Source organism: Oncorhynchus mykiss, chromosome 27 (assembly GCF_057628025.1).
Source record: "Oncorhynchus mykiss isolate SJ-2025 chromosome 27, ASM5762802v1, whole genome shotgun sequence".
In the NCBI taxonomy this organism is placed as follows: Eukaryota; Metazoa; Chordata; class Actinopteri; order Salmoniformes; family Salmonidae; genus Oncorhynchus; species Oncorhynchus mykiss.
In genome coordinates, this window is record NC_143048.1 from 42,160,301 (window position 1) to 42,188,279 (window position 27,979).

The 27,979-nt window shown below is 45.2% G+C and overlaps 2 protein-coding genes and 1 pseudogene across 3 annotated transcripts; all 3 read right to left on the reverse strand.

Moving 5' to 3' along the window:
* Positions 1-3,988: 3,988 nt before the first annotated feature.
* On the reverse strand, positions 3,989-5,009 carry LOC149971316 (extracellular calcium-sensing receptor pseudogene; annotated as a pseudogene). Its single transcript, XR_016492508.1, has one exon. The product of XR_016492508.1 is annotated as an extracellular calcium-sensing receptor pseudogene (transcript).
* Positions 5,010-5,345: 336 nt separating this feature from the next.
* Positions 5,346-6,860, reverse strand: LOC110507228 (vomeronasal type-2 receptor 1). Its single transcript, XM_090223899.1, has 3 exons — positions 6,027-6,860; positions 5,652-5,871; positions 5,346-5,368 (listed from the first exon to the last, which is right to left on the reverse strand). The coding sequence occupies exons 1-3, from the start codon at positions 6,858-6,860 to the stop codon at positions 5,346-5,348; spliced, it is 1,077 nt and encodes a 358-aa protein (XP_090080025.1).
* Positions 6,861-21,514: 14,654 nt separating this feature from the next.
* On the reverse strand, positions 21,515-26,676 carry LOC110508047 (extracellular calcium-sensing receptor-like). The gene is made up of 6 exons (XM_021588494.3): positions 26,459-26,676; positions 25,861-26,161; positions 24,975-25,763; positions 24,491-24,718; positions 24,135-24,258; positions 21,515-23,995 (listed from the first exon to the last, which is right to left on the reverse strand). The coding sequence occupies exons 1-6, from the start codon at positions 26,674-26,676 to the stop codon at positions 23,079-23,081; spliced, it is 2,577 nt and encodes an 858-aa protein (XP_021444169.3). The 3' UTR covers positions 21,515-23,078.
* Positions 26,677-27,979: the final 1,303 nt, after the last annotated feature.

A 27,979-nucleotide genomic window follows, 5' to 3' on the forward strand; every position in this document is an offset into this window, starting at 1 on the left:
TTAAACAATGACAAAGCAGAATCCCCAGCTCTGTTTTGGTCCAAAAAAAAAAGCTGAGGGAGGGGCTTTGAGAAATATAACCACTCTCAATGTCACACCCTGGTCAAAGTATTTTGTGTTTATCTTTATTTATTTGGTCAGGCCAGGGTGTGGCATGGGTTTTTGTATGTGGTGTGTATTTATGGGGATTGTAGCTAGTGGGGTGTTCTAGCTAAGTCTATGGCTGTCTGAAGTGGTTCTCAATCAGAGGCAGGTGTTTATCGTTGTCTCTGATTGGGAACCATATTTAGGCAGCCATATTCTTTGAGTTTGTCGTGGGTGATTGTCCTTATTGTCCTTAGTGTTAGTTTGCACCAGTTTAGGCTGTTTCGGTTTTCATTACGTTTATTATTTTACACTGTTTGTATTTAGATTCGTGTTGCTATAGTCACAATAAACATGGATCGTAATCTACACGCTGCATTTTGGTCCGACTCTCCTTCGTATGAAGACGAAACTCATTACAGAATCACCCACACCCAACGGACCAAGCGGCGTGTCAACAGGCAGCAGCAGCAGCAAAAAGAGGAGTTACGTTGTAAGGATTTCTGGACATGGGAGGAAATCCTCGACGGGAGAGGACCCGGGGCTAAACCTGGGGAGTATAGCCGCACCAAGGTGCAGCCGAAGAAGGAACAGAGGCAGCAGGAGCAGCAGCAGCCGCAGTGGGAGAGAGCGTCATGGGAGTATGAATTAGATAATGGTGGACCATGGGCTCAACCGGGAGAATATCGCCGTCCCAAGGAAGAACTGGAGGCGGCGAAAGCTGAGAGGCGCAAATATGAGAAAGTAGCACGACGGAGCGGATGGAAGCCCGAGAGTAAGCCTCAAAAATTTCTTGGGGGGGGGCTAACAGGGAGTATGGCTACGCCAGGTCGCAGACCTGAGCCAACTCCCCCTGTTTATCGTGAGGAGCCAAGGAGGAGACCAGAACCGGTGTTGGAGGTAAGCGAAGCAGAGACTGTGAAGGAGTTAATGGGGAAATTGGAGGAGAGTGAAATGAGGGAGTTGCTGTGTTGGTGCTTTAAATATGATATTCGCCCGAAGGAGCGTGTCGGGGATTTATTGGCACCTGGGTCAGTGCTCTCTACTCGTCCTGAGGTGCGTGCTAGTCAGCTGGTGAAGACAGTGCCAGTCTCACGCACCAGGACTCCTGTGTACCTCCCTAGCCTTGCATGTCCTGTGCCAACACCGCTCTCAAGATCTCCAGTACGCCTTCACGGTCTAACCCATCCTGTGCCACCTCCACACCCCAGCCCTCCGGTAGCAGCTCCCCGCACTAGGCTTCCTGTGCGTGTCCTCGGCCCAGTACCACCAGTGCCAGCACCACGCATCAGGCCTACAGTGCTCCTCACCTGTTCAGCGCTGCCAGAGCCTTCCTCCTCTTCAGCGCTGTTGGAGTCTCCCGCCTGTTTAGCGCTGTTAGAGCCTTCCTTCTCTACAGCGCTGCCGGAGTCTCCCGCCTGTTCAGAACTGCCAGTTAGCATAGAGCTGCCAGTTAGCATAGAGCTGCCAGTTAGCATAGAGCTGCCAGTTAGCATAGAGCTGCCAGTTAGCATAGAGCTGCCAGTCTGCAAGGAGCTGCCAGTCTGCAAGGAGCTGCCAGTCTGCATGGAGCTGCCAGTCTGCATAGAGCTGCCAGTCTGCAAGGAGCCGCCAGAGCTGCCAGTCTGCAAGGAGCCGCCAGAGCTGCCAGTCTGCAAGGAGCCGCCAGAGCTGCCAGTTAGCATGGAGCAGCCAGGGCCGCCAGTCAGCATGGAGCAGCCAGGGCCGCCAGTCAGCATGGAGCAGCCAGTCAGCATGGAGCAGCCAGTCAGCATGGAGCAGCCAGAGCTGCCAGTCAGCATGGAGCAGCCAGTCAGCATGGAGCAGCCAGAGCTGCCAGTCAGCATGGAGCAGCCAGTCAGCATGGAGCTTCCAGATCTGCCAGTCGACCAGACTCTTCCAGATCTGCCAGTCGACCAGACTCTTCCAGATCTGCCAGTCGACCAGACTCTTCCAGATCTGCCAGTCGACCAGACTCTTCCAGATCTGCCAGTCGACCAGACTCTTCCAGATCTGCCAGTCGACCAGACTCTTCCAGATCTGCCAGTCGACCAGACTCTTCCAGATCTGCCAGTCGACCAGACTCTTCCAGATCTGCCAGTCGACCAGACTCTTCCAGATCTGCCAGTCGACCAGACTCTTCCAGATCTGCCAGTCGACCAGACTCTTCCAGATCTGCCAGTCGACCAGACTCTTCCAGATCTGCCAGTCGACCAGACTCTTCCAGATCTGCCAGTCAGCCAGGATCTGCCGAAACCACCAGCCAGCCTGGATCTGGTAGATTCATCAACCTGCCTGAGCTTCCTCTCACTCCTGAGCTTCCTCTCACTCCTGAGCTTCCTCTCACTCCTGAGCTTCCCCTCAGTCCCGAGCTGCCTCAGTCCCGAGCTGCCCCTCAGTCCAGTGGGGTTCTGGGTGAGGACTACTAGGCCATGGTCGGCGGCGAGGGTGGACTATCCAGGGACGCGAGGAGAAGGGACTAAGACATTGATTGAGTGGGGTCCACGTCCCGCGCCGGAGCCGCCACCATGGACAGACGCCCACCCGGACCCTCCCTATTGTTTTGAGGTGCGTTCGGGAGTCCGCACCTTAGGGGGGGGGGTTCTGTCACACCCTGGTCAAAGTATTTTGTGTTTATCTTTATTTATTTGGTCAGGCCAGGGTGTGGCATGGGTTTTTGTATGTGGTGTGTATTTATGGGGATTGTAGCTAGTGGGGTGTTCTAGCTAAGTCTATGGCTGTCTGAAGTGGTTCTCAATCAGAGGCAGGTGTTTATCGTTGTCTCTGATTGGGAACCATATTTAGGCAGCCATATTCTTTGAGTTTGTCGTGGGTGATTGTCCTTATTGTCCTTAGTGTCCTTAGTGTCCGTTTGCACCAGTTTAGGCTGTTTCGGTTTTCATTACGTTTATTATTTTACACTGTTTGTATTTAGATTCGTGTTGCTATAGTCACAATAAACATGGATCGTAATCTACACGCTGCATTTTGGTCCGACTCTCCTTCTCATCAAGAAAACCGTTACACTCAAATTCATGGACAGAGCTATGGATGCAAGTACTGATCATCCATGATATGAAAAGTATAGTTATATCCATGTTTTGAAGCTATACAGTGTTAGTTTGCGTTGTTTACAAACATTGGAGTAAAACAAGCTTACATGTTTGGTTCTGATGGGGTACGCCAGTTGAACTATGCTCATGAGGCATTCATAAGCTATAATATTCTAGAATCAATGGGTTTAATATATCCTTAATTTATAAGCTATATTTCCCGAAAATCAATGGGTATATATAATTAATTTATAAGTAATATTTCCCAAGAATCAATGGGTACTGTATATGATTTTATCATTTTGAATTTTAAGTCCAAAAGGATGTAGCAACTAACGATTCAAGTTTTATTCTATTTCAAGGACATGTAATATGTTTTATTGTGAATTAGAATATTGTTTTTATATATGCGTTTCAAAATCTATATTTTTGAATTAATGTCTTTGGATACGTCTCTTTCACATTTGATGAAGAGATCTGTGTGAGATCTGTGTGAGATCTGTATCAGACGGATGCATCAGATCTGGACACAGAGAGAAACATCTAATTCAGCCAAGGCTTGTCTGTAGACTGTGTAGATGTCAATACATGAGATGAGGTTGTACTTTAGTTTATATCCACTAGAGGGCGGATTGTTTTCTTTGTCAACTCTTCATGATTGTCAGTGTAAAGTACATTGTCTTCGGTGAGCTGAGCTGTTACTATTTTAGTTTTCTGAAGAAAAAAAATACACTGTTAGATATGCAAAGATGCTACTACACAGTTGGATATTTACTTAACAGTATATGGGCCAGATGGGTACAGTTGAATGAATCCTAATAAAACTTCAAATGTAGAAAACACACAGAATAGTTTTTAACTAACTTTATTTAATAAGATTGAGTGACAATTTCCAGTTTAAAATCAACACGTCAAAAAATAACACATTGACATTTTACATGTAATTGTTTATGTATTTAGGTTAGTAACGTATATCGTTGGTCTTCCCCATCATATGTTTTTTGGTGTTTTCCTTTGGTCTCAGCAATATAATGAAACATTTAGGAAGAAAGATACAAAATAGCATTCCATAACTAGAGGCCAGAATAGCAAAGATCTCCACAGCTACTGTGAACTTCCCAGGAGAGCTGACATAAGCTGGGATAAAGGTGATCCAGACTGCACAGAATATGAGCATGCTGAATGTGATAAATTTGGCCTCATTGAAGTTATCAGGCAGCTTTCGAGCCAGAAAAGCCAGCACAAAGCACAAGAGAGCCAGCAGTCCTATATACCCCAACACAGCCCAGAAACCAATAGCTGAACCCACATCACACTCTAGAATGATCTTTTCCTTATAGGTCTTCATGTTCTTGTAGGGGAAAGGGGGGGAGACTGTTAACCAAAGTACACAGATCAGGACCTGTATGAGAGTGAAAGCCAGAACACTGAGTCTCTGCTGTGTAGGACCAAACCATTTCATGACATTACTGGCTGGAAGTGTAGCCCTGAAGGCCATCAACACCACTATTGTTTTCCCCAGAACACAAGAGATGCAGAGGACGAAGGTGATCCCAAACGCTGTGTGACGCAGCATACAGGACCACTCAGAGGGCCGGTCGATGAAAGTAAGAGAACACAGAAAACACAGAGTCAAGGAGAAGAGCAGCAGGAAGCTCAGCTCGGAGTTGTTGGCCCTGACGATGGGGGTGTCCCGGAATTGGAAAAAAATTGTTGCTATAATAATAGTTAAACAAACTCCAATCAAACAAAACAGAAGTAAAATGACCCCCATGAGCTCAGTGTAGGACAGGAATTCAATCTCTTTTATGACACATCTATCCCCTCTCCCATTGGACCAGTATTGGACCGGGCACTTCATGCACTTGACTGAATCTGTTTAGAGAAAGAAAACCCCCCCAGAAAAAAAACACAATGTTAATGATTCAGGAAAGCATGCAGAACATTTGACATAGTATATGCTGTGTTGGTTCTACACATTTTCAGTTAAGACGTTTAAGGGATTTGTGAAGGCCAGCACACGTCAGAATAGAACGTGATGTTCAGTATTTAATCCAGCATGTATTCACCTCACCAACTGTTTTTTTGATGGCCGAGTGTAATGTACCTGTAGTGTTGCTGATCTCGCCACCTGAACATGGGACACAGTCATAACAGCATACAGGTTTTCCTTTCTGTACAGCCTTACGAGTGCCTGGGGGACAGCTCTCACTGCACACTGACACAGGTACCTGGAACACACACAAACAGACTCACATAGGGGACCTAGGAGAGTTTGAGTATTCATGTTCACTCATGTATTGTACACACATCTATGCTGTTAATTCTAAATCACCAATGTTTGTGCACTGTAGAGTGTGTGATTTGACTTGTCTCAATACTGTACCTACCAACAGGGGCTGAGTGGCTGAGGATAAGTGTAATTGTTGTGTTAAAGAATACCATGCAGGATAGCATACTGACTTCCCAGCCAGAGATATGAGAACAAGACAACATGTAAATGTACCGTCTCACTATTTCCTCCCCATACAACGCTAACGTTGTTCATAGTGAACTGGTGGTCTCCAGTCAAAGACGAGGCATAGAAACCGACTGTGGCCACTTCCATGGTTCCCGATGTGGCACTTTGTAAATTAACAAGTTCATATCTGGCTGGGGAATCTCCATTGCTGTCAAAAAAGACTCTCTCGTCCTCTCCCGTTGTGAAATTGACAGACTGCAGATAGTGCAACAGCTAGAGAGGAGAAATGGTCAAGAAAGAAAATGTGTTTTCTATGTAGCTTTGCATCATCATTCTGTTATTATCAGTCTACAGTGAAATAATACATTTTACTTGAACTGATTTGAAATAGACAAAGGTCACTTTTTTAGAGGTATATTCTTGCTCACCTGCCATGGCTGGATGCGTGTAGGTTGAGCACAGCTCCCATTAGAGAAGGGGCCCTGACTCTCCTCACATGTCAACAGGTTGTGGAGGGCGTGAGCTACAGCATACACAGACTTATACACGTTATTAGTGAATGTCAGCTTGGACACATCTGTGAATGTGTTCTGCACGTCTCTTAAACTCTCTGACCCGTTGCATGGCTTCCTCTTAGGTTCTGTGGTCACATTGAGAGAGCAGTCAAACACAATCTCCCAGAAATCCCTGAGAAACATGCTGTTGGGGAAGTGAGAGGGGTGGACATCCCTCAGATGCTTTCCAAGCCCAGGGATGTGAGCCCTGGTCATCGTGAAGCCTATGGCGCCCACAAGGGCGCTGTGACCCTCGATGGCAGTGAGAGAAGGGTCTGTGATCCAGGCATCACTGCCGAGCCACTGTAGTCCTGTGATATTGTGCCTGTAGAGCTCACTCGCCAGAACCTTGATCTCCCTGTGGGTCATGAAGGCCATGATGACCTTTGAACTGGACTGTTTAATAATCTCCACTATCCTGAGAAGCTCATGGCGGGGACCTGTCTGCTCAAATGCCTCAGAGTATTCTATACACACTCCCTCCTCCTGTGCAGATATCATAAAGGTGGCTATGCCTCTATTCCCATAGTCATTATCACTGCTTATAGCCCCCACCCAGCTCCAGCCAAAGTGTTTGACCAGCTTTGCCAGGGCTCTACTCTGGTAGAAGTCACTGGGGATGGTTCTGAAGAAGGAGGGGAACTCCTTTCTGTTACTCAGACAAGCACAGGTGGCAAAGTGGCTGATCTGTGTGTGAAATAACAGCATTTTATTGGAAACTTGACATGACATACTGTACAGTAGTTTTGACACCATGAGCTAAGTTTTGTTATCTTAAAAGACATTGATCCACAAAAATAAGACATTTTGTATAGTGGCAGTATAAAAGTGTATATTATATTGTATGAGTGCATAGAAAAGTGAATAGAACATCTTACTACTGGTATACGAAACCTTCCGATGATTCGGGCCAATCCGATTGTTGGTGTCGAAGCAGAGTGGCCTAAGACAGCCTGAGCCATGTCTGTCTTGGTGCAGTTCCCTTCATCGATAAATTTCTCCTGGCCACTGGCTAAAGCCAAACCAGACTTCAAGATGTTGTCGTATCCACACGCATTGTAGATGTTGTAGCCCAGAGTATGGTTTGGGAGAATTGCCGGATTTCGATTGATTTCTTCAATTGCAAATATAAGTGTTTGTGCAAATTGGAATTCTCTGAAATTCATACTGAAAAGAGATAAATATATATATATATGTAAAAGACCTGCCATTAAAGAAGGCAAAATATATCTCACCAGTCTTACACACAACCCAAAACCCTACGAGGTGAACCTCAGATGGACATTAGATTAAAAGCCTAGGATATGAACCGTAGATGGACAGTAGATTAAAACCCTAAGAGATAAACCTCAGATGGACAGTAGATTAAAACCCTAAGAGATAAACCTCAGATGGACATTAGATTAAAAGCCTAAGAGATTAACCTCAGATGGACAGTAGATTAAAACCCTAAGAGATAAACCTCAGATGGACAGTAGATTAAAACCCTAAGAGATAAACCTCAGATGGACAGTAAATTAAAAGCCTAGGATATGAACCGTAGATGGACAGTAGATTAAAACCCTATGAGATAAACCTCAGATGGACAGTAGTTTAAAACCCTAAGAGATTAACCTCAGATGGACAGTAGATTAAAAAATAACTCATAACATTGAAAACAGTGAAAGTCCCATATTTGAAAAAACTGAGAGAGGATACTCACTTCTTACACCTTGGTGGGTCTGGTAAACTCTGGAAGTTGGGTACCCTGCCGTCGTACTCCGTCTGGAAGGTGAAGATGCCTCCGATGACAAGGTCCCCGTCCTTGGCCAGCTCTGGCAGCTCTGCCCTGCCCTGCAGCCTGCACACAGGTTCTCCCTCCCCTATCACCAACAGCAGCACCAACAGGACAAGCTCCAGCAGTGGCATGGCTCCTGGCTCCATAGTGCAGTCTAGAGCTAGGTCTGGCTCTGTAGTGCAGTCTAGAGCTAGGGCTGGCTCTGTGGCTCTGTGGCCCCTCACAGCTCCTCTCTTTATACTCTCAGAACCCTGTGTCTGTCTCAGAGCCTTACCACAGAGGCCCTGTCTGCTGGTGCTCCAGTCCCTGTTCCTGTCCCCGTCCACATCCTGCCCACACCCCCTTCAACCTGGCATGTAGGAGGTGTGACAGGTCTCTGAGGTATCGAGAGGATGACGTAGGGGTCTTAAGAGAGAATAGGAGAACACGCCTGGTGCAGGCAACCCAAGTCCTAACAGTGAGGACGCATGCGCCAAGCATGATTTAGCCTGTAGGTCTTTAACTACAGTACTGTAGGTAGTGCCCTGCTGTTCAGAGTGTAACGTAACACTTTCAACATGTGGCACATTATGTACTCTGTCAGGGCACGTGGCTGCTCTTTGACTGCTTAAACTCTGTGGCAGCTACGTGTACAGAAATATATCAGTGGTTTAACTATTGACCTTACAACATAACTATTGACCTTACTACAGAACTATTGACCTTATTACAGAACTATTGACCTTATTACAGAACTGTTTAACTTACTACAGAACTATTTACCTTACTACAGAACGAGTGACCTTACAACCAAACAATTGACCTTACAACTGAACTATTGACCTTGCTACCAAACTATTGACCTTATTACAGAACTATTGACCTTATTACCGAAGTATTGACCTTACTACAGAACTATTGACCTTATTACCAAACTATTGACCTTACAACTGAACTATTGACCTTATTACCGAACTATTGACCTTACTACAGAACTATTGATCTCATTACCAAACTATTGACCTTAATACAGAACTAGTGACCTTACAACCAAACTATTGACCTTACAACTGAACTATTGACCTTATTACCGAACTATTGACCTTACTACGGAACTATTGATCTCATTACCAAACTATTGACCTTGGTACCGAACTATCGACCTTGGCACCGAACTATTGACCTTACTACAGAACTATTGACCGTACCTACCAAACTATTGACCTTACTACAGAACTATTGACCTTAAAACAGAACTAGTGACCTTACAACCAAACTATTGACCTTACTACAGAACTGTTGACCTTACCTACCAAACTATTGACCTTACTACAGAACTATTGACCTTACTACAGAACTAGTGACTTTACAACCATACTATTGACCTTACTACTGAACTATTGACCTTGCTACCAAACTATTGACCTTATTACAGTACTATTGACCTTACTACAGAACTATTGACCATACCTACCAAACTATTGACCTTACTACAGAACTATTGACCTTAAAACAGAACTAGTGACCTTACAACCAAACTATTGACCTTACTACTGAACTATTGACCTTGGTACCGAACTATTGACCTTACTACAGAACTGTTAACCTTACCTACCAAACTATTGACCTTACTACAGAACTATTGACCTTACTACAGAACTAGTGACTTTACAACCATACTATTGACCTTACTGCCAAACTATTGACCTTACTACCAAACTATTGACCTTATTACAGTACTATTGACCTTATTACCGAACTATTGACCTTATTACCAAACTACTGACCTTACTACAGAACTATTGACCTTATTACCGAACTATTGACCTTACCTACCAAACTATTGACCTTACTACAGAACTATTGACCTTACTACAGAACTAGTGACCTTACATCCAAACTATTGACCTTACTACTAAATTATTGACCTTGGTACCAAACTATTGACCTTGGTACCAAACTATTGACCTTGGTACCAAACTATTGACCTTGTTACCAAACTATTGACCGTACTTGTCGAACTGTTGCAATACATGAAACTGGACTCATTGAGAATATAAATGTGTACCCATAACTAGATCCCTCTTTTTCACCAGCTGGGGTTGTTGAGGCTTTCAGTGTTTAAGATCAACTATACTTTTAGAAGAGCTTTATCAGCAACCAGTTTAGGATGAGGCACCACCATGGGCTTTATAGACACCTGTCCAAACCAAGTTATCCAGTAGGTACCTTTGTATTACAATGGGTGGGATAAAGGCTGACATCTGGGCTCATGGTTTATTTGATAGTATATGTCAGCGATTGGGTGCAGAGATGTAGTGGAGTCAGGCGCAAGGGCACAGGTTTGAGCAACACAAAGGAGTTTACTCACAAAAGTCAAGCAAGATACCACATAGGAAAATACATACACACTAACACCTACAACAACCACTAAGACACCAACAATCAAGGACAGAACAGAAATGTATGCCAGAGGGTTAAATAAGGAACATGATATGGGAATTGAAAGCAGGTTTGATTAATACAGACAAAACAAAACTAAACCGAAACGGATCGGTGGTGACTAGAAAGCTGGTGACGTCGACCGACGAACACCACCCGAGAACAAGCAGAGGGGCCGACTTTGGCGGAAGTTGTGACAGCAACCCCCCCCCCCCCCCGGCCTCGGGCCTCGGGGACGACCCGGAGGACGGGAAGCAGGGTGATCCGGGTGGAGACGGTGAAACACCTGTAGCAATGAAGGATCTAGGATGTCCTCCACCGGTACCCAGAATCTCTCCTCCGGGCCGTACCCCTCTCCACGAGGTACTGAAGGCCCCTCGCCCGACGCCTTGAGTCCATGATGGCTCGTACGGTATACGCCGGGACCCCCTCGATGTCCAGAGTCTGCGGAGGAACCTCCCACACCTCAGACTGCTGGAGCGGGCCAGCCACCACCGGCCTGAGGAGAGACACATGGAACGAGGGGTTAATACGATAATCAGTTGGGAGTCGTAACCTATAACAAACCTCGTTCAGTCTCCTCAGATCTTTAAATGGCCCCACAAACCGCGGACCCAGCTTCCGGCAGGGCAGGAGAAGGGGCAGGTTTCGGGACGAGAGCCAGACCCAATCCCCCCGTGCATACACCGGGGCCTCACTGCGGTGGCGGTCGGCACTCGCCTTTTGCCTCCTGACGGCCCGTTGTAGCCGTACATGGGCAGCGTTCCATGTCTCCTCCGAGTGCCGAAACCGTTCATCCACCACAGGAGCCTTGATCTTGCTCTGATGCCATGGTGCCAGGACCGGCTGATAACCTAGCACACACTGAAACGGTGATAGGTTGGTAGAGGAGTGGCGGAGGGAGTTTTGAGTCATCTCCGCCCAGGGGATGTAAACCGCCCACTCCCCCGGCCGGTCCTGGCAATAGGACCGCAGAAACCTACCCACATCCTGGTTGACTCTTTCCACCTGCCCGTTACTCTCGGGGTGGAAACCTGAGGTAAGGTTGACCGAGACCCCCAGGCGTTCCATAAACGCCCTCCAGACTCTAGACGTGAATTAGGGATCCCGATCAGAAACTATATCCTCAGGCACCCCGTAGTGCCAGAATACGTGGGTGAACAGGGCCTCCACAGTTTGTAGAGCCGTAGGGAGACCGGGCAAAGGAAGGAGACGGCAGGACATAGAAAACCAATCCACAATGACCAGGATCGTTGTGTTACCCCGCGACGGGGGAAGATCCGTCACGAAATCCACCGATAGGTGTGACCGCGGTCGTTGTGGAACGGGAAGGGGTTGTAATTTCCCTCTGGGCAGGTGCCTGGCACAGTGCGCATACCGAACAGGAGGAAACATAAACCCTCACGTCCTTAGCTAAAGTGGGCCACCAGTACTTCCCAGCGAGGCAGCGCACCGTCCGACCGATGCCAGGATGACCAGAGGAGGGTGACGTGTGAGCCCAACAGATCAAACGATCGCAGACATCAAACGGAACGTACAGCCGCCCAGCTGGACACTTAGGGGGAGTGGGCTCTGCACGTGACGCCCGCTCGATGTCCACGTCCACCTCCCATACCACCGGTGCCACCAGGCGAGAAGCTGGAATTATGGGAGTGGGATCCGTGGACCGCTCCTCTGTATCATACAGCCGGGACAGTGCATCTGTCTTAACGTTCTGTAAACCTGGTTTGTAAGGAAAGGGTGAAAACAAAACGGGTGAAAAACATGGCCCACCTTGCCTGCCGAGGGTTCATTCTCCTCGCCGCCCGGATGTACTCCAGATTGCGGTGGTCAGTCCAAATGAGGAAAGGGTGCTTAGCCCCCTCAAGCCAATGCATCCACACCTTCAGAGCCTTGACCACAGCCAACAGTTCCCGGTCCCCCACATCATAGTTTTGCTCGGTGGCGTACCCGAGCGCTGAGACAGCACAGCTCCTATCCCAGCCTCGGACGAGGTAAACAGAGCCTTCAGGTGACCAAAAGCCCTGTCCGCCCCAGCTGACCACTGCAGTCGCACCGGTCCCCCCTTCAGCAAGGAGGTAATGGGAGCCGCTACCTGACCAAAACCACAGATAAACCTCTGGTAGCAGTTGGCAAACCCTAAGAACCGCTGCACCTCCTTTACCGTGGTTGGAGTCGGCCAATTACGCACGGCTGAAATACCGTCATTTTCCATCTCCACACCTGACGCAGAAAAGTGGTACCCTAGGAAGGAGACGGACTGTTGGAAGAACAGACATTTTTCCACCTTGACGTATAGGTCATGTTCCAACAGTCGACCAAGCACCCTGCGCACAAGGGACACATGCTCGGCACGAGTAGTGGAGTATATTAGAAGGTCATCTACGTATATACACCACTACACCCTGTCCGTGCAGGTCCCTGAAAATCTCATCCACAAAGGATTGGAAGACTGATGGAGCATTCATTAACCCATACGGCATGACGAGGTACTCATAGTGCCCAGAAGTGGTACTAAATGCCGTCTTCCACTCATCCCCCCACAGATATGCACCCGGTTGTAAGCTCTCCTGAGTTCCAATTTTGTGAAGAAGCGCGCCCCGTGCAATGACTCCGTCATACTGGCGATGAGAGGTAGCGGGTAACTGTATTTTACAATAATCTGATTTAAACCTCGATACTTAATACACGGGCGTAAACCTCCATTCTTCTTCTTCACAAAAAAGAAACTCGAGGAGACAGGTGAAGTGGAAGGCCGAATGTATCCCTGTCCCAGAGTTTCGGTAACTCTTCACAGGAAGAGCCGCCGTCTCTTCCTGTGACAGAAGATACACGTGACTCCTGGGAAGTGCACCGCCTTATTGCACAATCCCCCTGTCGATGGGGTGGTAATTGAGTCACCCTCTTTTTACAGAAGGTGAGTGCCAAATCGACATTTTCGGGGGGAATGTGCTTGGTGGAAACCTGGTTTGGACTTTCCACCATAGTGGCACCTAAGGAAACACCTACACACTTCCCTGAACACTGACAGGACCATCCCTTGATAGCCCTCTGTTGCCACAAAATAATAGGATCATGAGAGGCCAACCAGGGAAGGCCCAACACAACAGGAAACGCAGGAGAGTCGATCAGGAAGAGACTAATTCTCTCCTCGTTACCCCCCTGCGTTGTCATAGCACCCCAAAGGACGACTATCTAAGGTATGTACAGGGAAGGGAACATCAACATGAATAATAGGGATCCCTAATCTATGTGACAAGGAGCGGTCAATAAAGTTCCCAGCTGCACCTGAATCTACTGGCGCCTTATGCTGGGAATGTGGGGAGAACTCAGGAAATTCTATAGGTAACCACATGTGTGCAACAGGGGGCTCTGGGTGAGTTGTGTGCCTACTCACCTGGGATGACACACCAGTGCTCCGCCTGCTACCTCAACTTCCTGGAGAACCACCCCAGCACCGACCAGCAGTGTGCCCTCTGCAGCCACAGCTGGTGCAGGGAATGGTCCCCCCTCCGGCCCCCCTCATAGCAGCCCTCCCAACTCCATCGGTGTTGGATCCAAAGTGCTGGGAAATGGAACGGACGGACCCCGATCCGAATGTCTGCGGAAGGCCAACAGGTTATCCAACCGGACAGACAAGTTCAGAGCAGGCCCATAATTCACAGCGCCTTCAGTTTAAAACATAATAAAAACGTAAAACACATAGTTACGTTCTAGCTGTGGGTCCAGTTCTGACATTATGTGTAGGCCTATGTGAGGCGACCCCGAATCCCGAGTTTCGGCTCGATAGGTCATTCGGTGCCCGAGCAAGACCTTAACGGGTGCTGAAAATCCACTTTTTTCCATGCCTTGCTACGGGGTCCTTGAATGAGCTATCGGACAGAAACGTTGGGGTCCGTCTCTATGGGCCGAGCTGGTTTCAATGCACCTAGTCTTGCGACTCTGGGACTTTTCTAAATGTCGCCATTTACGTAATGGTCAAAATGAATTGAAGTCATTGCAAATGTACGAGGCTGTTTCTCGGTCCGAGAACCTTCTAGAGCCACATATCTCACCACGTACTATCGACCTGAGGTCTAGAACAGGTTTCTAAAGTTTCAGAACTGTAGGTCTGACGGTTCTTTTTTAGTTCGAACAAAGGTAACTATTACAGGCACTGTCTGTGTCTACGCACCACACTCTGTCCCTCTGTCCTAGCTGTGTGTGTGTGATTTTTTTCTTGGAAATTTTATGGGAGACATGACTGATTTACAGTTCATGGGGGTTGCCTAATCACACATATGAAGTTTTGAAAATATCTGACCTTTTTAACCCTTCAAAACAGCCCCTATGACACCATTTAAGGCACTTCCGGTTGGCAGAGGAAGCTATAAGTAAACACATATCCTGACTGGGGTAAGCCTTTACAGAATCCTGAATTTTAAGTGTTTACCTTAAGAACTGAACAATTTACACAGGGTTGAATGCACTATTTATCACAAACTGCTGGTTGGGTAAGGAAAAACACTTTTAGGGTGATTTTAACCACTTCCGGTTGCTTCAGGAAGCTTAGAATCGACACAGGTAGACGTCATAGTGGCCTGATGGATTGTCATCGAAGACAGGTTCATAAGATATTTATTTCAGTTTGAATTTAAGGGTGCAGGAAATGTATTCCTATATGGAGAGAAGTCATTGAAAACTATTTGATGTAAACACCTTCTTTTAACTGTAAAGGGTTAATGCCACACGGTCAAGGTTATGCTTGCACAGATCGGGAGGACCTCAGGAATGTTCCTGAGGTCAAATTGTGCTTCTCACCCTAAAGGTTCTCCCACTGTCACCCAAAAGCAAATGAAATTTAGGGCCAGGCTTCATTTTGGGCCTACTTTTTTCACGGCCGCTGCACTCAGAGCGAGCTACGGTCAAGCGGGGCATCTTGTTGAACTCGGCACGGCCTTGAGAATATGGAAATGCCATTGCAGGCTCTGTGTGTCTTTAAGCACCGCACTTTGTCACTCCATCCTTGCTGTGTGTGTGTGTGTGTGTGTGTGTGTGTGTGTGCGTGAGAGAGCTTTTCTTTGACATCTGTTGGGAGAAATGACTGAATTACAGTTCATGGGGGTTGCCTAATCACACATATGAAGTTTTGAAAATATCTGACCTTTTTAACCCTTCAAAACAGCCCCTATGACACCATTTTAAGGCACTTCCGGTTAAAACAGGAAGCTGTAAGTGAACACATATCCTCCTTGGGTAGGCACTTATAGAATATTGAGTTTTAAGTCTTTACGTTATGAACTGACTTATTTACGGAGGGTTTAGTGAGTGTGTGTTATTTCAGAAATTCACAGAAGTCACAGAAATCTCGCAGAGCTCCGAAGCACACTTTAAAAAGATGTATGAACACAATGTAACTGGATCTGTAACTTTTAAAAAAAACAACTATTTTTGAAAATCACCAATTTGACATTGTACGATTTCTTTTAAATGACGATAGATAAATGGCTGGTTCTTTTTTTATTGACACCGTAGGTTCATTTACTTTGATGTGAAGCGGAAAAATTATTGCTCTATTTTAATTTTTGACCTTTAAAAAAACTCAAAACCGTTGAGGTCTAGACGCCATCTTGTTCGGGGCCAACTGCCCATTATGCCAAACCTATGCTCACCAAGTTTCGTCTTCAAAATCTTTTACGTTTAGGAGATAAGGTCACGTCGTGATTGGTGACGTATGATTGGTGACGTATGCAATATGATTCCATTCGCCCTCTTGTGGGATTTACCGGGAGAGCGGAAAAATGACAAAAATTTGAAAATGTTATAAAACGGGAACCGATTGTCCGAGAGAGTTCGTTTGATGACTTCCTGGAAGATCCGGCCCTACTGCACGGCCCGACGCCGTCCGCAAATTTCACGTCTAGTAAGGGACCGTACATTTGCAATGTGGACTTTCTCACTAACCATATGTCAAATTTCAAAATGTTCCATTAAGGTATGTAAACTTCCGACTTCAACTGTACTTGGTATCCTTGCACTATACAATGGAGCGATGGAGCAGAATGTTTTACCCTGTACGCACGTGCAACTAACCCCAGGTGAGTTAAATTACACAGTAAACGAGAATCATTGCTTCAACCAAATTAATTTGGACTTTTTAATTTGTATTGGCCCTGTGCACTTTTAAATCAAATGTAAACACCAAATGTTTCTATTTCAACTTCAACTTACTTTGGAATAAATAGTGAATCATGCAAAGATGGCCAATATTTGACGGTATCTGTATATGATACTGTGTCCCTGGAAGGGAAGCTGCTACTGTTGTTGTTGTGTTAGAGGATGAGATGGGGGCCTTGAGGTGTTTCCTCCTCTGGGGCTGAACTCTGTGGTATTAGCAGCAGCTCCTCTGTACCTGTAGAGAGTCATCCTACTGTCTGTCTGTCTGTCTGTCTGCCTGCCTGCCTGTCGGTCTCTGTCTGTCTGTCTGTCTGTCTGTCTGTCTGTCTGTCTGTCTGTCTGTCTGTCTGTCTGTCTGTCTGTCTGTCTGTCTGTCTGTCTCTCTCTCTCTGTCTGTCTGTCTGTCTGTCTGTCTGTCTGTCTGTCTGTCTGTCTGTCTGTCTGCCTGCCTGCCTGCCTGTCGGTCTCTGTCTGTCTGTCTGTCTGTATGTCTGTCTGTCTGTCTCAGATATTAGGCATTTTCTAAAATATGTTAAAAACATTATAATTGGATTTCATTGGATGTCTTCCCCATGATATGTTTCTTGTTGTTTTGCTCTGGCCTCAGAAATATAATGAAACATTTAGGAGCAAATATGCAGAACAATAAACCAACACTGGAGGCCAGAATGGCAAATATCTCCACAGCTATAGTGAACTTCCCAGCAGAGCTGAGACAAGCTGGGATAAAGGTGATCCAGAATTCACAGAATATGAGCATGCTGAAGGTGATGAATTTGGCATCATTGAAGTTATCAGGCAGCTTTCGAGCCATAAAAGCCAGCACAAAGCACAAGAGAGCCACGAGTCCTATATCCACAGGCACCTGCAATGAAGCGTGGGTTGTTTACATTAGGGACCAATGTGACACAATCAACTAAAATGTATACTGTTATAAATGACAGCCGACAACAACTAGCATGCATTTACAAAATTCTTTGTCAATACAAAGGAGCTGTTGTTGATAGTATGTTGCCTGTCTGCAGGTAGCGAGGCATCAAAGAGACCAACAGTAACTCACTCCACACTTCCATCCTCCTTCGGCTGCCAGTTGACAATGTTACACTTGGCAGTCACGTCCAAATTCTCATTGAAATATACTTCCTCACCCTCCTTTGTCTTGAAACACTTTTTTCATAAGCTTGAGAATACTACCACAACCACTAGGCCTACTACCACTACTACTACAACTACTACCACGAGTACAACTACCACCACTAATACAACTACCACAAGGCCTACTACCACTACTACTACAACTACTACCACGAGTACCACAACCACGACTACTACTACTACAACTACTACTACAACTACTACCACGAGTACTACTACCACCACTAATATCACTACCACTACTACTACAACTACTACCACGAGTACTACTACCACGACTACTACTACTACCACTACTACTACAACTACTACCACGAGTACTACTACCACCACTAATACCACTACCACTACTACTACAACTACTACCACGAGTACCACTACCACCACTAATACCACTACCACAAGGCCAACAACTTCTACTACTACCACTAGGTCTACTACCAATAGGCCTACTAACACTAATACTACTACTACTACCACTAAGTCTACTATCATTACTACTAATACTACTACCACCACTAGACCTACTACCACTACTACTACTACCACTACTAATCCTTCCACTACTACTACTTCCACTAGGGATACTACCACTAGGCCTACTACCACCACTAGTCTTACAACTACCACCAATAGTACCACTACTACTACTGCTAGGCCTACTACCACTACTACTACTACTACTACTACTACTACTACTACTACTACTACTACTACTACTACCACTACTATGACTAATACTACTGCTAGTGTTACCACTAGTACTACTACTACTGCTAGGCCTACTACCACTACGACTACTACTACTACTACTACTACTACTACTACTACTACTACTACTACTACCACTAGTACTACTACTAATACTACTTCTAGGCTTAGTACAACTACTACCACTACTACTAGTACTACTACTACTACTAGGGCTACTACCACTACTACTACTTCTACCACTACTACTACTACTACCACTACCACTACTACTACTACTACTACTACTACTACTACTAAAATTACTACTACTAGGCCAACTACCACAACTACTACTACTACCACTAATACTACTACTACTACCGCCACTACTACTACTACTACTACCACTACTACTACCACTACCACTACTAGGCCTACTTCCACTACTACTATTTCTACTACTACTACTACTACTACTACCATGACTGCTACTACTAAGGCTACTACCACTACTTCTGCTACTACTACCACTAATACTACTACTACCGCTATGGCTACTAACACTACTACTACTACTACCACTAGGCCTAAGACCTCTACTACCACTACTACCATTAGGGCTACTACCACTACTACTACTACCACTAAGCCAACTACTACCACTACAACTACTACCACTACTACTACTACTTCTACTACCACTACTACTACTAATATCACTAGGGATCATACCACTACTACTATTACCACTACTACTACTACTTCTACTACCACTACTACTACTAATATCACTAGGGCTACTACCACTACTACTACTACTACCACTACAACTACTACTACTACTACTACCACCACTACTACCACAAGGACTACTACCACTACTACCAGTACTACCACTACTACTACTACTACTACCACTAGTAAAACGACCACTACTACTACGTCTACCACAACTACAACTACTACAACTACTACTACCACTACTGCTATTACTACCACTAGTACTACAGCCACATCTACTACAACTACTTCCACTACTACCACTACTAATACTACTACCACTACTAGCATTAGTTCTACTACCAATACTACTACTACCGCTATGGCTACTAACACTACTACTACTACTACCACTAGGCCTAAGACCTCTACTACCACTACTACCATTAGGGCTATTACCACTACTACTACTACCACTAAGCCAACTACTACCACTACAACTACTACCACTACTACTACTACCACTACTACTACTACTTCTACTACCACTACTACTACTAATATCACTAGGGATCATACCACTACTACTATTACCACTACTACTACTACTTCTACTACCACTACTACTACTAATATCACTAGGGCTACTACCACTACTACTACTACTACCACTACTACTACTACTACTACTACTACCACTACTACTACCACAAGGACTACTACCACTACTACCAGTACTACCACTAGTACTACTACCACTAGTAAAACGACCACTACTACTACGTCTACCACAACAACAACTACTACAACTACTACTACCACTACTACTATTACTACCACTAGTACTACAGACACTACTACTACAACTACTTCCACTACTACCACTACTAATACTACTACCACTACTAGCATTAGTTCTACTACCAATACTACTACTACTACCACTACTACTACCATGAGGACTACTACCACTACTACCATTTCTACCACTACTACTACTACTACTACCACTAATACAACTACCTATACTACTACTACTACTGCTACTAGGTATACTACCACTACTACTACTACTACGACCACTAGGCCTACGACCACTACGACTACCACTACTCCTACCACTACTACTACTACTACTACCACTAGGCCTACTAACACTAATACTACTACCTCTACCACTACGACCACTAGGCCTACGACCACTACTACTACTACTACTACTACTACTAGGCCTACTACCACTACTACTACCACTACTACCACTACTACCACTAGGCCTACTACCACTAATACTACTACTACTTCTACTACTACCACTAGGACTACTACCACTAGGACTATTACCGCTACCACTACTACCACTACTACTACTACTACTCGGCCTACTATCACTACTACTACTACTACCACTACAACTACTTCTACTACCACTACGACCACTAGGCCTACAACCCCTACTACGACCACTAGGCCTACTACCACTACTACTACCACTAGGCCTACTACCACTACTACTACCGCTAGGCCTACTACCACTACTAATATCACTAGGCCTACTACCACTACTACTATCGCTAGGCCTACTACCACTATAACTACTTTTTCTACCACTACTACCACTAGGCCTACTACCACTACTACTACTACCACTACTACCACTACTACCATTAGGCCTACTACCACTACTACTACTACCACTGCTACTCCTCCTCCTCTTCCTTCTCCCCCTCCCATGAATACATATTCTTTGACTGTCTCCATAAGAGAACCCTATTTTACACCGCTGCTACTCTCTGTTGTTATCATCTATGCATAGTCACTTTAATAACTCTACCTACATGTACATATTACCTCACTCTCTGTTGTTATCATCTATGTATAGTCACTTTAATAACTCTACCTACATGTACATATTACCTCACTCTCTGTTGTTATCATCTATGTATAGTCACTTTAATAACTCTACCTACATGTACATATTACCTCACTCTCTGTTGTTATCATCTATGCATAGTCACTTTAATAACTCTACCTACATGTACATATTACCTCACTCTCTGTTGTTATCATCTATGCATAGTCACTTTAATAACTCTACCTACATGTACATATTACCTCACTCTCTGTTGTTATCATCTATGCATAGTCACTTTAATAACTCTACCTACATGTACATATTACCTCACACATTGAGGTAATATAATACACATTGACTCTGTACCTGTACCTGTACCCCAGACCAGTTGAATTCAGCGCATGTGACTAATACAATTTGATTTGATTTGATTTACTATTACCATTGTTTCTACTACTACATACAGATACATTTGGCCAGCTGAAGAGAGTCACAAAATTCATAGAAAATGACCACTCTAGTGTTTTCATTTATTTGTCTTTCTCTAGCGCTGTGATAATTCAAGTAAGACTGGAGATCTAGAGATATTAGACAGCTGAATGGTTTATGACAAGCACTGTAACATTACATGAAGGGTAGCCAATATATTACACCATATATGCAGTACAGACATATATTCATTATAACACATTTCATTGAGACCTTGCTTTATATTGATGGTGGTATGAATGCCAAATGCCCATTGGTGTATATTGACACACATTGGGTTGTGGCCCACAGGCCTATGAGGAGAGGTTTAAGAAGTCAATGTTGTTTTTGATGAGATAGTAGACCATGCTTGTCCAGAGCAGGCCTTTGAGACAGAGGCTCAGTAAGGGGCTTGTGTGTGGGCTCCTGATCTGGACCTGGACTGGAAGGAAGCAGTCACTGAGGGGGTCACTGAGGGGGTCACTGAGGGGGCCTGTGGAAGCACAGCAGGCTGTCAGTGGCCGCTGGGGTAGAGCAGTGAGAAACATAGTCAAAATAATACATTTTCTTTCTGATTCATTATTGTCTTGACTTTCATAATGTGCGACCACACCCATGTAGATATAGCTGCTTGGCATAATGTGCTGTTGGATGTTTGTTCAGGACTTTTTGTACTTATTGAACATCTATGTACCCATGAAAGATCTTGTCCACCAGCCAGCTCTTTCTCTTTCGAACCGTCTCTCACAATGTCTCATGAAAAGACGGGAATGGAGCCCATGGCAGGAGCGGATTTACATTGGCTGATATCTCAATCCTTCACCGTCCACCAAAAACCTTAGAACCTGCCCTCTATAAACAAATTAGGCTAAACAAGGAAGTGAGTTCGGGAAATCAGGAAGAATGCACGTAGTTCTCACATGTAAACTTCATATTTTGCTCCTTTGCACAGTCATCATCTGCACATCTAGCACTCCAGTGTTTAATTGCTATATTGTAATTATGTATCTACTATGGCCTATTTATTGCCTTACGTCCCTTATCCTACCTCATTTGCACTCACTGTATTGTATTATTGACTCCATGTTTGTTTATTCCATGTGTAACTCTGTGTTGTTGTTTGTGTCGCACTGCTTTGCTTTATCTTGGCCAGGTCGCATTTGTAAATGAGCACTTCATCTCAACTAGCCTACCTGGTTAAATAAAGGTGAAATAAATAAAATAAGAAATATGCCCAAACTCAGAATCAGTTGGGGCTTCCTAAAAGTCATATGATCATTGTGAGGTTTTCTGCAGTTTTCATAGTCAAACTGTAGCAGGCTCTCTCTATCCTGCCTTGATTTGAACCCTTCCCCTTTCAAGTAACACTTCATTGCACAGTATTTCCAGGCTCTATTTTTTGGTATCAATTGAGCCTGGGGATGAGGTTAAGCCATGACTGACTTAGATATGATGTGTCTGTGATTATTATAGAATGACTTTGAATAAGCCAATGGTCAGTATTCATCCTAAAATGCTTTGGTTGACGCCTTTCCCAAAATATGTTTCTTTAATATCGTATATCATTGAATGCCTTCCCCATAATTTGTTTCTTTAATATCGTATATCATTGAATGTCTTCCCCATAATGTGTTTCTTTAATATCGTATATCATTGAATGTCTTCCCCATAATGTGTTCCTTTAATATCGTGTATCATTGGATGTCTTCCCCATCATATGTTTCTTGGTGTTTTGCTCTGGCCTCAGCAATATAATGAAACATTTAGGAGCAAAAATGCAGAAAAGTAAACCAAAACTGGAGGCCAAAATAGCAAATATCTCCACAGCTACAGTGAACTTCCCAGGAGAGCTGACATAAGCTGGGATAAAGGTGATCCAGACTGCACAGAATATGAGCATGCTGAAGGTGATGAATTTGGCCTCATTGAAATTATCAGGAAGCTTTCGAGCCAGAAAAGCCAGCACAAAGCACAAGAGAGCCAGCAGTCCTATATACCCCAACACAGCCCAGAAACCAATAGCTGAACCCACATCACACTCTAGAATGACCTTTTCCTTATAGGTCTTCATGTTCTTGTAGGGGAAAGGAGGGGAGACTGTTAACCAAAGAACACAGATCAGGACCTGTATTAGAGTGAAAGCCAGAACACTGAGTCTCTGCTGTGGAGGACCAAACCATTTCATGATATTACTGGCTGGAAGTGTAGCCCTGAAGGCCATCAACACCACTATTGTTTTCCCCAGAACACAAGACATGCAGAGGACGAAGGTGATCCCAAACGCTGTGTGGCGCAGTGAACAGGACCACTCAGAGGGCCGGCCAATGAAAGTAAGAGAACACAGAAAACACAGAGTCAAGAAGAAGAGCAGCAGGAAGCTCAGCTCAGAGTTGTTGGCCCTGACGATGGGGGTGTCCTTATGAATTGAAAACACAACAGCTACCAGAGTAGTAACACCGGACCCCAGTAAGGAGAAAAACACCAGAACTATGCCCATCATTTCTTCATAGGAGAGGAATTCAACTGGTTTCAACACACAGAGGTCCCTTTTTTCATTGGACCAATACTCCAAGTCACATCGATAGCAGCCGTTAGAATCTGTAAAAGGATTAGAACGTCATTCATTCCATGAATCAGTGTGTCACTGTGTCATGTGTTTTTTGATATCTATTAGTCTTGTTGGGCAGTGACAGAACTTAAAAGTATTGAAGGTAGCCCTAAATGCATTATATATTACCTGTGATATTACTGATCTCTCCCTCCGCACATGGTACACAGTCATAACAGCATACAGGCTTTCCTTTCTGCACAGCCTTACGAGTGCCTGTGGGACAGCTCGCACTGCACACTGATGCAGGTGCCTGTAGAGAAATACAAGATGTCTGAATATTGGTGTATTTTATATAAATAAACGTGCAGAAATGTTTTAATGTCACTACTTGTGGAAGTTATATTACCAATGCAAAACAAGACAATTGAGAAGGACTATGTGGATTATGTATACATTAAAGAATGTATGTTTTACATTTGCAGTGGTTTGAGGTTTGCATGTGCTATGCTTTTGCCACATATTCAACATGTATTTAGTCCTACCTCTGCCTGGCCCCCTGCCCAGACCAGTTTTCCCTTGTTGAAGGTAATGCGCTGTTCAGGGGGCATCGAGGAATCATACAGCCCCACAACATGGAACTGCAGGGTCCCATCCTCCTCCTGCTGCCAGTTCACTAGGTCGTAGCACGCCACCACATCTCCATTATCATCAAACCAGATCTCCTCTCCTGTCTTTACTCTAAACCTCACCTCCTTCAGGTACTGTAGCACCTGCTCAACAACATGGGGAGATGGAGAGAGAGAGGGAGATAGAAAGGGAGAGGGAGAGGGAGAGAGAGAGAGAGAGAGAGAGAGAGAGAGAGAGAGAGAGAGAGAGAGAGAGAGACAGAGAGATACAGAGAGACACAGAGAGGGAAACACACAGGGAGAGAGACATAGAGAGGGAAACACGCAGGGAGAGACACAGAGAGTGGAATGATTCACAAGATATGTTATTTATGTTTTGTCGTATCTGGAGCTTGCTCACCTGCTGTGGTGTGTAGACTGGTCTTTTGCCGCTGTCTGTGTCATTCTTTAAGTCTGTCAGTAGATTATGCAGAGCGTGTGCAATCGCATATACAGCTGTGTATACTTTATTGGGTATTCTCAGCTCTGACATGTCAGTGTATTGGTTCTTCAGCTTTGCTAAGCTCTCTGTTCCTGTGCAAAGCGTGCTGCTGCCCCCCTCGAAGGAGCACTGGAACACAGTCTCCCAGAACTCCCTGAGCAGGGTGTTGTCTGGAGCCTGGGAGGGGTGCACCTTGTCTAGGAACCCCTCCAGACCATCCAGCCTGGCATTCCTGATGGCAAAGCCAACCGCTCCCCTCAGGAAGCCGTAGGCCTTGTTCTCCGCCAGCAGTCTGGCTGTGATCCAGGACTCGCTGCCCACCCACTGAAGCCCTGGGTCTTCCTCCAGGGCCATCTCATTCATCAGGGGGACGATGTCCCCCAAGCCCATGAACAGTACCACCACCCTGGCTGTGGCCCTCCGGATGACCTTGACGACTTCCAGGAGCTTCTCTCTGGGGTCTGTGCGGTGGATGGACTCTTGGTACTCTACACAGACCCCTTCATGCCACGCTGCCTCCACGAATGTGGCCATGCCGTTGTTTCCATAGTCATTGTTGCTGTTCACCACTCCCACCCAGTTCCATCCAAAGTGTTTGACCAGCTTTGCCAGGGCTCTGCTCTGGTAGAAGTCACTGGGGATGGTTCTGAAGAAGGAGGGGAACTTTTTTTTGTTACTCAGACAAGCACAGGTGGCAAAGTGGCTGATCTGTGTGGAAGAAACGGGAAGATTTGAATTGATCTTTCATACATAGCTGACATTGATGAAACTACCTCTAAAGAGCCACAACCAGAAGGTGTCTCACCACAGGGATGTTGAATGGTCCGACCAGGGATGATATTCCAATGGTGGATGTGGAGCTTGACTCCCCTACAATACCCAACACGGCTGGAGATCTGGAACAGGAGGAAGGGTTTCCCAGGCTGTCCTCAGGCCCAGGGCTGTTCATCAGGGCTAGGGCTGAGTGGATGGCCAGGGGGGCATAGCTACAGGAGTCATAGACCTGGTAACCCAGAGACAGCCCTGGGAGCAGATCACTGCTGTTGTTGATTTCCTCCAGGGCAAAGATCAGGGTCTGTGCAAACTGGAACTCACGTTGGTTGATACTAGACAGCGGTAACAAACCAAAAATAAGTTAGTTGAAGCCAGGAATCGCAAATGCCATAAATCACATACGCCAGCAAAACTGATATACTCGTTCGAGATGAGTTGAGTATTGTGTTTAGTATCACAGAAAAATATGTGTATACTTGTTTTTTCCAAAAATATATGCACATATCATTTACAATAGTGTTATTAAGCACTGTGCCTAATTTCAGTGAGATAGAAAAAAAACCTATCTTGATGAGTAATATTCCCTAACAGCTAAAAGTTCCCACATATAGTTTTTTTTCAACACATACCTGATACAGGGTGTTTTCTCTGGTCTGGAGGTGAATGAATGGACCTTGAAGAGGGCATTCCTATGTAGAGGGAACACTGCCCCAATGTTGATGTCCCCCTCGGCAGACAGGAGAGGCAGAGCGGGTTGGCCCAGCAGAGAGCAGATTGGTGCAGGAGCAGCCATACCCCTGATCACCACCACAAGCAGCCGGAGAACCACTCCTGTACTCAGTGCCATGCCAGCCTTCAGCAGGGCAGCTGTGTCTGTGAGGGCAGACAGAAGGGTTCCTCTTTTATAGAGGTGAAAGTGCCTCATAAGACGCTGGAACTGCCCATACACTCCCTCTCAACGAGTGGGATGTGGTTCTAGTGTTTATTGTGTCCCCGGGGTACAGGATGAGAGAGGGAGGTGGGATAGTGACAGAGGCTGGGTTACGTTGCTAATTTGAGCAAGCAGTGGATAGATAAGTGCAGCCTCTGTCAGTATCCCAACTCCCTCTCTCATCATAGACAAGGTTTTTGTCTAGCTCATGGTTTGTCCCGGGTACGTAACCTGATGGTCGCAAAGAAGGCCCTGATTGGTGAACCACTGATCCAGCTCATTGTCTTTTGGTAATCCTAGGGACAAGCCCACACAGTGCTTTTAACATATTGTTTTCAAACATATTTGACACACTTCAACAGACTGTACCATTCAAACGTTTGGACACAACTACATATTCAAGGCTTTTTGTTTATTTTTAATATTTTCTACATTTTTGAATAATATTGAAGACATCAAAACTATGAAATTACACATACGGAATCATGTAGTAACCAAAAAAAGTGTTAAACAATATATTTTATATTTGAGGTTCTTCAAAGTAGCCAACCTTTGCCAGTTGTTTATTTGGCTCCTGAGTGGCGCAGCGGTCTAAGGCCCTGCATTGCAGAGCAGGAGGTGTCACTACAGTCCCTGGTTTGATTCCAGGCTATATCACATCTGGCTGTGATTGAGAGTCCCATTGGGCAATGCAAGAAGCTTGGATATGCATATAGATAGAAAGCCCTCTAAAGTTTCCAAAACTGATACAATAATGTCTGTGAGTAAAACAGACCTAATATGGCAAGCGAAAACCTGAGGACAATCCATCCAGAATTTTATTTTTTGAGCTCACCAATGAATACAATGGCTGGGAATGGGAATATAAAAGGAAGACCTCTCAGATTGCAGTTCCTAGTGCTTCCACTAGATGTCAACAGTCTTTAGAAAGATTTTCAGTTGAAAAATGAGCTAGAATTTGAAGTATTAGTAATTGGCTCCCATTTTGGCTGTAGTGTTTGTTGCTGTCACGTTCTGACCATAGTTCTTGTGTGTTTTCCTTGTTTTAGTGTTGGTCAGGACGTGAGCTGCGTGGGCATTCTATGTTGTGTGTCTGGTTTGTCTATTTCTATGTTTGGCCTGATATGGTTCTCAATCAGAGGCAGGTGTTAGTCATTGTCTCTGATTGGGAACCATATTTAGGTAGCCTGTTTTGTGTTGGGATTTGTGGGTGGTTGTT

Bases quoted from the DNA above. Each gene is read 5' to 3' on its own strand.
- LOC110507228 (XM_090223899.1), bottom strand. From the start codon at position 6,860: ATGCTGTTATTTCACACACAGATCAGCCACTTTGCCACCTGTGCTTGT. The intron at 5,872-6,026 runs GTGAGCAAGAAT...TCTCCTCTCTAG, and splicing joins CACGCATCCAGCCATGGCAG to CTGTTGCACTATCTGCAGTC. The intron at 5,369-5,651 runs GTGAGACGGTAC...TGTGTGTTCCAG, and splicing joins CGTTGTATGGGGAGGAAATA to GTACCTGTGTCAGTGTGCAG.
- LOC110508047 (XM_021588494.3), bottom strand. From the start codon at position 26,676: ATGGCACTGAGTACAGGAGTGGTTCTCCGGCTGCTTGTGGTGGTGATC. The intron at 25,764-25,860 runs GTGAGACACCTT...TCTTCCACACAG, and splicing joins GACCATTCAACATCCCTGTG to ATCAGCCACTTTGCCACCTG. The intron at 24,259-24,490 runs GTAGGACTAAAT...ATTTCTCTACAG, and splicing joins GGGCAGGGGGCCAGGCAGAG to GCACCTGCATCAGTGTGCAG.